Source organism: Ixodes scapularis, unplaced genomic scaffold, assembly GCF_016920785.2.
Source record: "Ixodes scapularis isolate PalLabHiFi unplaced genomic scaffold, ASM1692078v2 PGA_scaffold3__209_contigs__length_174095766, whole genome shotgun sequence".
Taxonomy (NCBI): Eukaryota; Metazoa; Arthropoda; class Arachnida; order Ixodida; family Ixodidae; genus Ixodes; species Ixodes scapularis.
Genome location: NW_024609868.1, coordinates 128202044 through 128214576, shown reverse-complemented (window position 1 = coordinate 128214576; position 12533 = coordinate 128202044). Strand labels below are relative to the sequence as shown.

The window sequence follows — 12533 nt, the reverse complement described above, 5'->3', positions numbered from 1 at the left end:
ATATATATATATATATATATATATATATAAAACTGAGAAGAAAAAGACCCTTAGTGAAAAACAGCAACAACGGACGATTTAATCGTCCGTTGTTGCTGTTTTTCACTAAGGGTTTTTTTCTTTTCAGTTTTATACCCACGCCTTCGGCCTCCCGCCACCATGCCCGTTATATATATATATATATATATATATATATATATATATATATATATATATATATATATATGTCTTATATTTATATCATACAAAAAATCATTTCTGCGCTGTAAAGGGAGTGTATTTCGGTAAAAGAGGAAAGCTTCACATCAACCAACACCGCAATTGCAGTATTTTTCGGACCGTAGTGCGCACCTGGCGTATTAGGCCCACGAGCGTATTTCGATTAAATAAAGAAAATAATAAAAATGCAGCGACCGAAGTTTAGCATAGTTTGTAGGAGGATCGGTGCCCGAGTTGGCTAGCGCACTCCAGCTCGGAGCACTTGGAGCGAAAGCTCGCGCTGCAGAACCCAGCGATCCTGGGTTCAATCCCCACGTCTGCCCGTTTCAATCTGGATGAGTATTGTGCCGGCCACTGGTGCCGGCGTGCTGTCGTGCATCACTACTGCGTGGTGCACGTTAAAGACCTCAGGCTAGCGGTTGTACTGCACTGGCTAAATTTCTCATCTACAGCCAGGAGGCCCATCGCCCGTTGAGGTAGACACAGTTCTAGGCAGCATAAACATACACAACCCAATTTTTTTTGCATAGTTTGTACTTGGGGCACTCAAAACTATCCTTCTATTTCGCTCGCCTTGAAAAATCACTGCCTTATGAACGCGCGAGTAATCTTGTATCAAACAGAAGGCATTAACTTAATCTATGATTCACAGAATTCGTCACATCTCGTTAGTATTGATCGACCTTGAAAACAAAGTATCCTTGTATAATCCGCACCTGTAGAAAAAAAAGCACAGCCAGGCAAATGCTTCGTCACGGTTGCCGGTGGGGGCTCTCAAGGTCAAAGCGAACACGCTTTGACCTTTGACCGCACTAAAACACAAAGAAAAGCACAACAACGCAGATGCTTTGTCATGCAAGCAGTCGTGAAGCCGGCGAGGTTCGTCGCACATGCGCAGTGGGGGAAGTGAAGTCACCGCTGGAGCGCCATGTGTGAAAGAAATACGGGGCGCGCTGCTTGTAAGAATGCGCTGCGTGTAGGAATAATTTAGCATTCCTACACGCAAGCAGGCTTGAATGTCTTCGGCGAGTTTTCTCTCGCTCTTTCTTCGCCCCTCTTTCATGCGTGCAAATCAAACTTGTACCTATCTCAAATACTCTACTCAAGATACTGTATTTCAAACACTTTTTGAAGTAGCTTGGTATATTGCAAATACGTTTGGTCGAAAGTATTCGATATTGTATTTTATTTACACTCGTGAGTATCTTGTACTCGCTATCTTAAATACGTTTTTGACATTCCGCAATTTTCCGAGTTTTTCAATATGAAGTGGCGTGGCACGAGCAAACGTGAACATTCTTTCGAGCAACTAAATCCTGTTGCTAGCATGGCCAGCTTTCTGAGACACGCTGTTTTAGTTCCCGATTCTCACCACACGTGGCGTATCAACCTTGAGCAACCTAGAGTTCTTGTATAGGCTCCCCTACGGGAGCCAGAGTTGCGTGTTCATCTCCGTAGCACCGTCTTTCCTGCACGGCATGTTGATCCCGCTCGTCACGTGACTGAATTCGGCGGATAGCGGCGCCGCGCGTTCAAGGCGCACGGCGCGCTCAAAAGCAGGGGAACGTATGCCGGGGCGCGTGCAACCTCTACTTTCCTGCACGGCACTTTATCCGGCTCCTCACGTGATCGCGCAACTCTGGCTCCCGTAGAGAGCGTATACAGGACCTCTAGAGCAACCTAAAGCTCCTCTATCCTGGGAGAAGTGGCGCCATTCATCGTTGTGGAAATGTTCGAAGCACGTGCCGCAGCGCCACTTCTGGGAAGACAATGGCGTCTGAAATCAAGCTCAGTACTGCGCTATGCCGCCATGATCTTCCCAAGGGCTGCACGTTGCACGTGCCTCGTGCATCGATGCCCCTTGCGCTACTTTTAAAACATGAATGGGCTTTAGAGCAACCTTGGCAGATTTTCACCAGTGTGATTGTACCGCTTAGGTAACTTCATCCAATCACCATGCGTAAACCGTGCATGAAAGTGGAGCGAACCAATATATATTGTGCGGTGCCCTTCGGTGTGGTAGAAGTATTGGAGTCAAATTGCCACGTACATAGACGACGTGCGAAAGACAATGGACCGATCTCTCCAGTCAGTTTAACTACGCCGCTGCTGCTGTAATGCATCGAAGGAACTTTAGTCTTTCTCCACGTGCGACAACCTTGCTCGAGCTCTGCGCGTGCGGAGCATGCTACCGCGCGAGCCCTCTCGAGCACTGCCTTTTGAGTTTTGTGAACAAAAGTTATGGCGGCGTCACGCATGCGCCGATCGCTTGGTGAGATCGGTCTATTGTTTTTATTGCCCGTTCCTAAGCTTTGCAGCTCTACCACCTTCAACCGATGTCCTACTATTCGGTCGAAAGGATCATATCGCATTATTATTATTATTATTATTATTATTATTATTATTATTATTATTATTATTATTACACATTATTATGTATAATACGATGTTTCTCAAAATCTCCATGCCAACACCTATTTCCGTGGTTATCGCCCAACAGACCGAAAATGCGGCCGTAACTTAATTCTTGAGTAACTTACTTGCTTGAGTGGTGACATCTCAGCCATTTTTCCGCCCAGTCGTTTTTTTTTGTGCTTTTTGAAGCGCGCGCAATCTGGTGTCACTCAGCTCGGGCGCGTAGCTTTGGTTAATGCATAGACGCCATTTTACCGCCCGAGCCACGCACCGAGTGCGCCAGAGCGTCACGCACTGGCACATTCAGGGCAACAATGGATGTCTTCACCCTCAGACATACAGACATGTAGGCACCCTAGAGCAAGATAAACGGAGAATTGAAAGCGCGCGACCGCTATCTGAACCTCCTCTCCTGTGCATCTCGCCGGCCTCCCACCCTATTCACCATTTGCGTCTGGCCAAATACTTTACCCGGGGGATTGCATTCCACTCCGCTCATTTGCATTAGACAGAACGCCTACAGCGCCGAAAAGGAGGTCCGCGCCGAGTCTTCTTTTTTTTTTTTGTTAAATAAGCTATCATCATCATCAGTCGCAGACATTTCACGACTACGCGCTATGTTACGCCGGCGGTAGGTGCGCCAGAGCCAGCCAGTGTCTCGAGGTGTGAAACAACGTCAAATCTGATGCGTGGTGTTTTCGTTTGACACTTTTTTGATACGATGCACACGATATGCCCCAAGTTTTAGCAAACATTAGTTTAGTTTAGGTTTCTGAATTTGGCTTTTAGAAACAAAAAAATCTTCCCAATTATGTGTATTTTGCCGTTTTACGTTCAAGAGAATCTGTTATTTTCTGTACTGCGTATGTCATTTCAGTGATGTGCGCCACTTTTATGGTGTAGTTTTGTAATTTGTATCCACTAGACGAGGAAACACTATTGTTCTCTCTTTTAAGGCGCTACCGGCTGTTGGTCAGCAAAGCATTTTTTCTTTAGTCCTAAGTTTTAGTCTTTATTTATTTGGCTCTGGAGAGCCGCGGCACCGCGGAAAGGCAGCAGCCCGTACCATGCGTACAGTAGCGCCACTAACCTTGAGGGCGCCACGTGTTTGTTAAGTTGGTTATAAATAAAGCCGCCGGGAGCGAGCTGCTTCTTCTTCGTCACCGGCTCTCGGACCCTGCGTGTCGTGTTCCACTACATGGTGTCAGAAGTGGCGGCCCGCTCCATCTTGCGCCTTCCAGCCGACTGCGGCAGTCTCGATCCTTTCGACGCCGACGGTTGCACTACGGAATGGCCAGTGAGGAGCAGAAACCTACAATGACCGCAGCCAGCAGCTTCGTCGTACAGCCGCCGCAGCCGTTCGATTTCAAGAATGTAGGTCAATGGCCGCAGTGGATCCCGCGGTTCGAAGACTATTCTTTTGCTTCGGGGCTCTACACGGCAAAGGATGAAGTGCGCACTCGGACGTTGCTGTACTGCACGGGATCTCAAGCCCGCATCGTCTTGACGTCACTCGGGCTTGGCGAGGACGAGCTCGGAGACTACGCCAAGGTCAAGGAAAAGTGCGACAGCTACTTCGTGCACCCTGTGAACGAACTGTACGAAAGCGCGCGTTTCCACAGACCTACGCAGCAGTCCGGTGAGTCAGCGGATGCTTTTTACACGGCACTTTGCAACATGGCGAAGCGTTGTAACTACCGCCCACCGGAAGTCGAGGACCGTCTGATAAGGGACCGCTTTGTTGTCGGGCTGCTCGATACTAAGTTATCAGACCGACTCTGCCGACACTCAAGGTTGACGGTCGAGGAAGCTCTAGTTCTGGTGCGTCAGCATGAAGATTCTGAAACAGAACGAAAACTCCGAGAGTCAGCGGTATCATCGGGGACCACTGCGCTGAACATCGATGCGGGTCAAGTCCCTCTCTCTGCGTCTACTGTGGACGGTCTCCTCATCCGCGCACGGAATGTCCCGCGAGCAAGGCTTCATGCAACCTGTGCCACAAGAAGTGGCATTTTGCAGCCGTTTGCCGCTCAAAGAAAGGCAAGTTGGCATCAATTGAACTTGGTGCTGTCAGCACGGCGACCCGCCCCAGAAGCAAGTTCGTCGAGGTCAAGGCCAACGGACTTGCGCTGAGCTTCAAGGTGGACGGTGGTGCTGAGGTGTCCGTCATTCCAAGTACGTTTTCGGGCATCCCAGCACATCTTCAGCGTCCGGAAGGCGAGCTGACAGGCCCTGGTGGGCACCCGCTGGAAGTTCTAGGAACGTTCATGGCCAACTCGTCATGGAAGGACAAATGCGTGACACAGAGGCTTTACGTCGTCCGTTTTCAGACTGTGCCTCTTTTGGGGTTTCCTGCGATTCAAGCCCTTGGAGTCGTGAAGTTTGTGAACCATATCCCGGAAGTTCCTCTGTGCCAAAACGGGGTAAACGTCCCAGCCGAGCTGTTTCAAGGCCTCGGGGAGCTTCACGGTGAATATACCATCAGGCTACAACCTGACGCGGTTCCATTCTCGTTGGCGGTCTCAAGGAGAATTCCGATTCCACTTCAAGACACCGTCAAAGCAGAACTGGATAAAGTGGAGAAGGACGGGGTCATCCGGCGGGTCCTCAACCCAAAACCGTGGTGCACTGGACTTGTTGTGGTCCCAAAGTCGTCGGGGGGGCTACCGGCTATGTGTGGACGTTACCAAGCTAAACAAAGTGGTCCTCGGGGAGCGCCACATTCTCCCTACGGTTGACCAAGTCTTGGGCCTTCTCGGCGACGGAAAGATCTTCTCGAAGCGTGATGCTACGTCGAGCTTTCATCAAGGCAAGCTGACAGAAAGTTGCCAGGAATTGACAACTTTTATAACACCCTTTGGGCGTTATTGCTTCCGCCGTCTGCCTTTTGGCATCACATCGGCGCCGGAGTATTTCCAGCGTGTGATGACTCACATTTTGGAAGGTCAGGCAGGCGTGGTCAATATGATTGATGACATCTTGGTTTTTGGTCGAAATCGTCCTGAGCATGACCAACGCCTAAAGGAGGTGTTGCAGCGCCTGCGCAAGGCAGGACTGACCCTCAACAAGTCGAAGTGCAAGTTCGGCGTGACAAGCGTCGACTTCCTTGGTGTCGTCGTGAACGAGCATGGGATTTCACCGGACCTCAAGAAGTGTGAAGCGGTTCAACAGATGGAACCAGCCGTCGACGTTGGAGGCGTCCGGAGACTTCTGGGAATGGTGAATCACGTGGGCAGGTTCTTGCCACACTTGTCGGACACGACTGCACCTCTTCGAGCTTTGCTGGGCAAGAATAGCGCCTGGACCTGGGGACTCGATCAGCAGTCTGCCTTCCTGAAGCTGAAGAAGTGCTGTCTTCAGAGGTCTGCATGGCAAGGTACCATCCGGCGCTGGCTACTATTGTGTCAGCTGACGCCAGCTCGTTCGGACTTGGTGCTGTGCTCCTGCAGGACCAGTGCTCAGGAGAGCGAAGAGCAGTGGCTTTCGCGTCTCGTTCCTTGACCCCACTGAGCAACGGTACAGCCAGACCGAAAAGGAGGCCTTGGCGGTCACTTGGGCGGTTCAACGTTTTGATGAGTACGTCCGAGGCTTGCAATTCTTGGTAGAGACGGATCACCTTCCCCTGAAGTCTTTGTTTGGCAGCATGGATGTGGATGTCCTCCCGCCAAGGATTCAACGCCTCCGCCTCAAGTTAATGAGGTACCAGTTTAAGATACTCCACGTTCCTGGCAAGCTGTTGGCGACAGCCGATACCCTATCCAGGGCACCGTTGGGACAAGCGTCAGCGGTGGTCGGCACAATGGAACTCTTCGTGGAGAATGTGGTTCATGGGATCCAAGACACGTCGCCCGTTGGACTCGGCAGGCTCCGCCAGGAGCAGGCTAGAGACGGTGAGTGCATGGCGCTCATGAAGCACTGCAACCATGGTTGGCCCGTAAAACCCAAGGTGGGAGTCAACCTTCTGAAGTACTGGAAGCACCGTGGCGAGTTTACAGTGTGCGATGGGCTGCTCCTGAAAGGGAGTCGCCTAGTCATCCCGTCGTCGCTTCAAGACGAGGTCCTCCTGATCATCCACGAGGGTCACCAAAGTGTGAACCGCTGCCGTGCTCGAGCACGTGACTCTGTATGGTGGCCACGAATCAGCAAGCAGATCAAGTCTATGGTGGATAACTGCGAGCAGTGTGCGACTACACGAATCCAACGTGCAGAGCCTCTCTTGCCATCACCTTCGCCCGAGCTGCCCTGGCAGCAGCTGGGAATTGACTTGTTTCAATTTAACGGCCAGGACTTCCTACTGATTATTGACTACTTTTCACGATACCCTGAAGTGATCACACTAAGAAGCACAACGTGCTCATCAGTGGTCGAGGCGGTGAAAAGTGTAGTGGCACGCTTTGGCATTTCAGAGCTCATCCGAAGCGACAATGGCCCGAAGTTTGCGGCTCAGGAGTTTGCAGACTTCGCACGTGACTATGGCTTCAAGCACGTGACGAGCAGCCCGCGCTATCCTCAGTCCAACGGGGAAGTTGAGCGCGCGGTCCGGACGATCAAGGGCCTCTTCTCCAAGAACGACGACCGTTTTCTGGCGTTACTGGTCTTCAGAGACACCCCCGGCCGTCTGGGTTCAGCCCCGCACAGCTGTTGATGGGACGACGGCTGCGGACCAGCTTACCGAAGCCGTCGGAGAAGCTGAGACCCGAGTGGCCATCGACGGAGGTCTTTCTCAACAAGGACAAGGCAGACAAGCGTCGGCAGGCCACCGACTTCAATCGTCGACATGCGGCGAAGGAACTGCGTCCGCTCGCTACAGGCGGGGATGTCTGGGTCACGGACGTCCAGTGCGGTGCCAAGGTTCTGAGCGAAGCACAGCGACCTCGTTCTTACGTGGTGGAGACACCCCGAGGAGTTCTGCAGCGGAACCGGAAGCATCTGGTGCCGTACAAGCCTCCAGTGGCGCCTGTTCCAGAACCTCCTGATCTACGGGAGTCAGACGAATCACTTGCTTATGGACCTCTTGGTCTGCAGCAGCGGACTCTCAGCCGTCCAGCAACCCCTGATGTCGTCTGTCAGAGACCCTTGGATCCTGAGTCTGAAGTAGTTCAGAGGTCTCGATATGGTCGGGCGATAGTCCGCCCCAAAAGACTGAACCTACAACTACGGTCTGTGTTACGAGAGGAGATGTACTCTTTCCAACGTTGTGGTGTTGTTGTGGTGTTGGGAAGAGTTGATGGTTTTAGGTTTTAGGCGTAATTGGTATCTTCGGTCTTTGTTAGAAGGAGAGATGTACAGTAGCGCCACTAACCTAGAGGGCGCCACGTGTTCGTTAAGTTGGTTATAACTTATAAATAAAGCCGCCGGGGGCGAGCTGCTTCTTCTTCGTCACCGGCTCTCGGACCCTGCGTGTCGTGTTCCACTACACGACACGCAGGTCCGCGGTGCCGCGTCTAGTGAACATGATAATGTGATGAGTATATACATGCATGATGACTACGACTTGGATTGTTTGGTATTGGGGAGGATAGCAGTCCGATTCGCAGAGGTCCAGATGTTGTGGAGGCGGGTTGGGCGGGTCAGCAGCGAGCCATGGGGATTTGGCACGCCGTTCGATCGGTGCATGAAGGAGCCCCCTGGAACATGATGGCGCTGTTGCTCACTGGGGTCCACTGGGGTCGAAGCATCTAGCTCCAAGGAGGTAGCCCAGTCAAAGTAGAAGCTGCCGCTTCCGAGGAACCAGGGCTCAGATTGAGGCACCGCCGTCGCCCAGTGTGTCATCCTCTCAACGTCGTCGTCGTTGCGTTCTTTATTTATACGCGTATATATGTATAAATATAATAAGACAGGATAAAAAGACACAATCGAACTTCCAGCGGCGCGCCGTTCTAGTTATATTTATAGTTATACACGACTGAAAGAATTTCTTCAGTTTGTGTCTGTAACCGAGCTAAAACTTTACACACACAGGCAAATTCAAAGCAAAATATATACAATGCAAGTGTTTCTGTCCCTAGATAACAATTGCTTATATTTGAAATCCTGGACACAAATTTTGATTGTGAACATCTAATTATTATATAGTCCTATTATAACCGCCACATTATTAGTCAATATGCTGTCACAAACGCATTGTACGGATCACTTTTCGATAAGCCTATGTAAAGATAGCTTGGTCGCAAGCTTCTTGGTGCACGGCGGAGCGCTAACTTTACAGGGTCAAAATGCGGGCCGAATTAGAAAGTCTCGAGGAATAAAAAGTATTAATTAAACTACCGAAACTTTAACTGCGGTGTGCGCTATCAGTAGGCAGCTATTATATTCCTCGGGAACTTTACGACTCTTCATTTCAGTGAGAAGAACTTTAAAATGTTGTCAAAGTGACCCATAGGACCCAATGCAACAATATTATATCGGGCCCAGGAATAAAAAGTATACAATCCTGAGGTTCAAGTAGCTATTAAATGAGAGTGTATTAGTGCCTTCTATAAATATCCCGGGAAACTTAAGGATTTCTGCAGAATTTCGGCTGAAATTATCATTTTACTGCGTTTTGCTTAGAATAGCCAAGAGAGGGCGCAAGGAGACCGTGTCCAGTAGAGTTTCTGTATAGACTCCCTACGGGAGCCAGAGTTGCGCGTCTGCTTTCCACGTGCCGCCGCGCCGCTATTCGCCGAGATCCGATCACGTGAGGAGCCGGATCAAGTGCCGTGCAGGAAAGTAGACGTTGCACGCGCCCCGGCGTACGTTCCCCTGCTTCTGAGCGCGCCGCGCGCCTCGAACGCGCGGCGCCGCTATTCGCCGAATTCAGTCACTTGACGAGCGGGATCAACATGCCGTGCAGGAAAGACGGCGCTACGGAGATGAACGCGCAACTCTGGCTCCCCTAGGGAGCCTAAACAGGAACTCTAGTGTCCAGGAATGCTGGGGATGCTCCGATAAACTACGGTGACTTAGATTGAGCTCGTGAAAACATCGCTTTTGTTTCGATTGTGACTCATATTTCTCCCCAAAGTTCGTACATGGAAGGTTTCCCCCTTGCCTTTCTAAAGGCTCCTTTTGTTTCCTAGAGTTTCCGCCAAAATAATGCTCAAACAAAAGGGGTGGTTTTGCAAAAGTAACGATTGCCACAGTGAGGCGCAACGCAGAACGGGAAACGACTCACGACAACAATGAAAACTTCAGTGCCAAGAAAATAAGAACAAAAGAAAATAACAAGTAAACAGAAAAAAATACACTTTTTTTTTTTTGCTTGTTGTACATTTAACCCCGCTACAGCAGAACGCTGTGGGTTTTTTGTTTTTGTTTTTGTTTTCCGTTTGGCAGTCATTATTCTCGCAGATATTGTCTGTAAGCAAACATTAATAAGCAGAGAACAGGACAGAAAGCGAACTAAGAGCAGGGTGACCTCTCAAAATGCTAACGAAGCGTCCCCCAATGTTGAATGCTTTTCTCAAAGCAACGTACTTCAAGAAGGTGCGACCAGTGTCGTGGTTATGTAGGCTCTCTTTGTTATCCATTCACTCATTTCCGTATCTCAAGTTACCTTATAGTGAACTCCCCATATAGGTAATATGGATCGTAGTTAAACGATGCGTTTAACATCAGCGGTGTCACTATAGCTGAAGCGACCTTTTTTTTGTCTCAGAAATGTTTTGTAAAATGTGCAAGTGATATCTTGCAGCTCCTTATAGTTGGACTGCATATAATAAACCCACGATGTTTTTTATTTTTTTTTATGTGTCGTTTTGTGCAGTTGCGTGCTAATAAGCCATTCTGATAAACTAGATTTGCGTAACTGTATGTCACTGACGTCGATACAAATGTGGCCACCAGTGTCACTGACGTCGACACGTGATGCGGAAGTATCTTCAAAAGTAATTGAAATAGATTTCTAAGTGTCTGTACTCTACTCAAGATATTTTACAGTGAAAGTAACTTGAGTAGTATTTTAAATACTTTATGAATTTGTAACTTAACTTAAATACTTTTTTCGAGTATTCCGTCCAGCACTGGCGAAAATACGTGTTCTGGTCAACTTGCTCGCCGTAGTCAGGGTTTTGTTACACAACTGCTCCCGCCTTGTTCGTTCTTTAAAATAAATTAGCTCTAATAACCCTTCTAGTTTCGGTTCACTTTTTCTGACATGTGCTCCAGCGTTTAGCTCCCAGCCGCTCCTGCAGCGTGCATTGATGTTTGGCCGGGGTGCGATTTCCTGTGCTCATGTTCTTTTAGGCTGTGTTCCAAATCTTACCCAAATGGATCCGAGTTACTCCGGCGGATCGTGTCACGTGATAGCACAGATTGAAAAACGCTGGACGCGGGTAGGTTTGAGAACGCCAAGGGTACAAAACCCTTACCCTAGAGTAAGATCAAGTAAATTTTGGAACACGGCCTTAGTTTCGCTATCTGAAGACTTCAATTTTTTTAAACTCAAGTGCTCAATGCATAAGTTCTTTTCCGGAAATCGCACACGTGATATGAGCTATTCTGACGATGAGCTGCGCCTCCGCGTGGGGTATTTAAACTCACGTTTTCTGTTTGTTTTCTTCATCAATCTTCGTTTTCTTTAAGATAATGAAATTTCTGCAATATTTTTTCAGCATTCGTCCGTAATAATGCCGTTTATTGACAAACTCCGCATGAGATAGTTCCATTCTCGTAGGGTTCACTTTGCTCAATTATTGCGTACACCTTCCACCAAAAATAAATATTTGAAAAGATAACAACAGTTTTTTGGATAATTAATTGGATGATTAATCAGGTCATATAGTTACCGTGATATCCACCACAGTCAATAATAATAGTGTTGCAATTAAGAAATGATTACTTAACTTCCAGGTCCCATTACATAAAGATATAGTAGTTCTAGTAGAAAATGAACTGCATATAATTTAAATCGCGTACGAAGGACTGTATTCTATCTGAGGAGTTGTGTGCAGCAAAGCCAAAGGCATTGGCGCGGGCACGTGGCTTTCAGATGTGCTTTCTTTTCGCGAGTGCTCGTGAAAAAAAAGCAAATATGAAAGTCAGGCCTTCGCGCCTGTGCTTTTGCCTCTGTTACACGCAACTGATGAGATGCATTTGAGTGCGATGATATCTACAAACTAGGCACTAAAACCTGAAAGAGAAAAAAAGAAATGCTACTACCGCAGCATTTATTATTGGCGCATATCTGTATGCATTTCACAATGAATATTTATAGCAGTGCACGCACTCAAGAGTGATATTTTAATGATAATTGCTTCGTAGAATATTCAAAAATGAAGACAAAAATATGCCACGTATTTTCTAGTTTACTAACTTTGCGATTTTTTTAATCCACGCTTCTGTTTAGAACTGTCGACGTCAACATTCGTTGCCGAGCGATTTCATGTGAACGGACGCGGTTACGACTGAAGCGTTTTCTTAACGTTTCCTTACCAGACTATTCGGTGTGTGGCCGGAGCAGCAAGCACACGGCCGAGACAGGACTGGAGATCCCAGATGATAGCCCTCAGGCCCGCATCTACGGAGGTGAACAGGCCGTTGACTCCTGGCCCTGGATGGTCGAGATGCGAGCAGCCGCCGACGAAGAGGTTATTTTTTAATAATTTTATTGTTTGTGTTGCAATCAATGCACTGTTATACCGCCTTCCCGTGTCTACTTTACAATTGTCCTTTAAAATTGAATGGGGCCTGGACACATCGTCTTGTATAGTAAATGTGAGCTGTTAGTGGTTTAAACTTCTCGTTGACATGGCCACCGTGCTGGTTCTACTTGATGTGATCATCATAGTTTATCTTTAAATACTTGACAAGGGGAAAAATCTTTATGGTCTAGCAATAACAACAGTGTTGTTTGTTCTTATTATATTCACTTTTAAGACGATCAATTTTGTGCAATTTTAAAACACGTTACTTTTAAC

General features: G+C 48.2%; 1 protein-coding gene across 1 annotated transcript in view; it reads left to right on the top strand.

The window, feature by feature from the left end:
- The window catches only part of LOC115324315 (complement factor B), a 145355-nt gene that overhangs the window by 93324 nt on the left and 39498 nt on the right, over positions 1 to 12533 (top strand). Inside the window, exon 14 of the mRNA XM_040206040.2 lies at positions 12052 to 12203. Coding sequence (XP_040061974.1) covers positions 12052 to 12203 — 152 coding nt within the window. The remainder of the gene's footprint in view (positions 1 to 12051; positions 12204 to 12533) is intronic.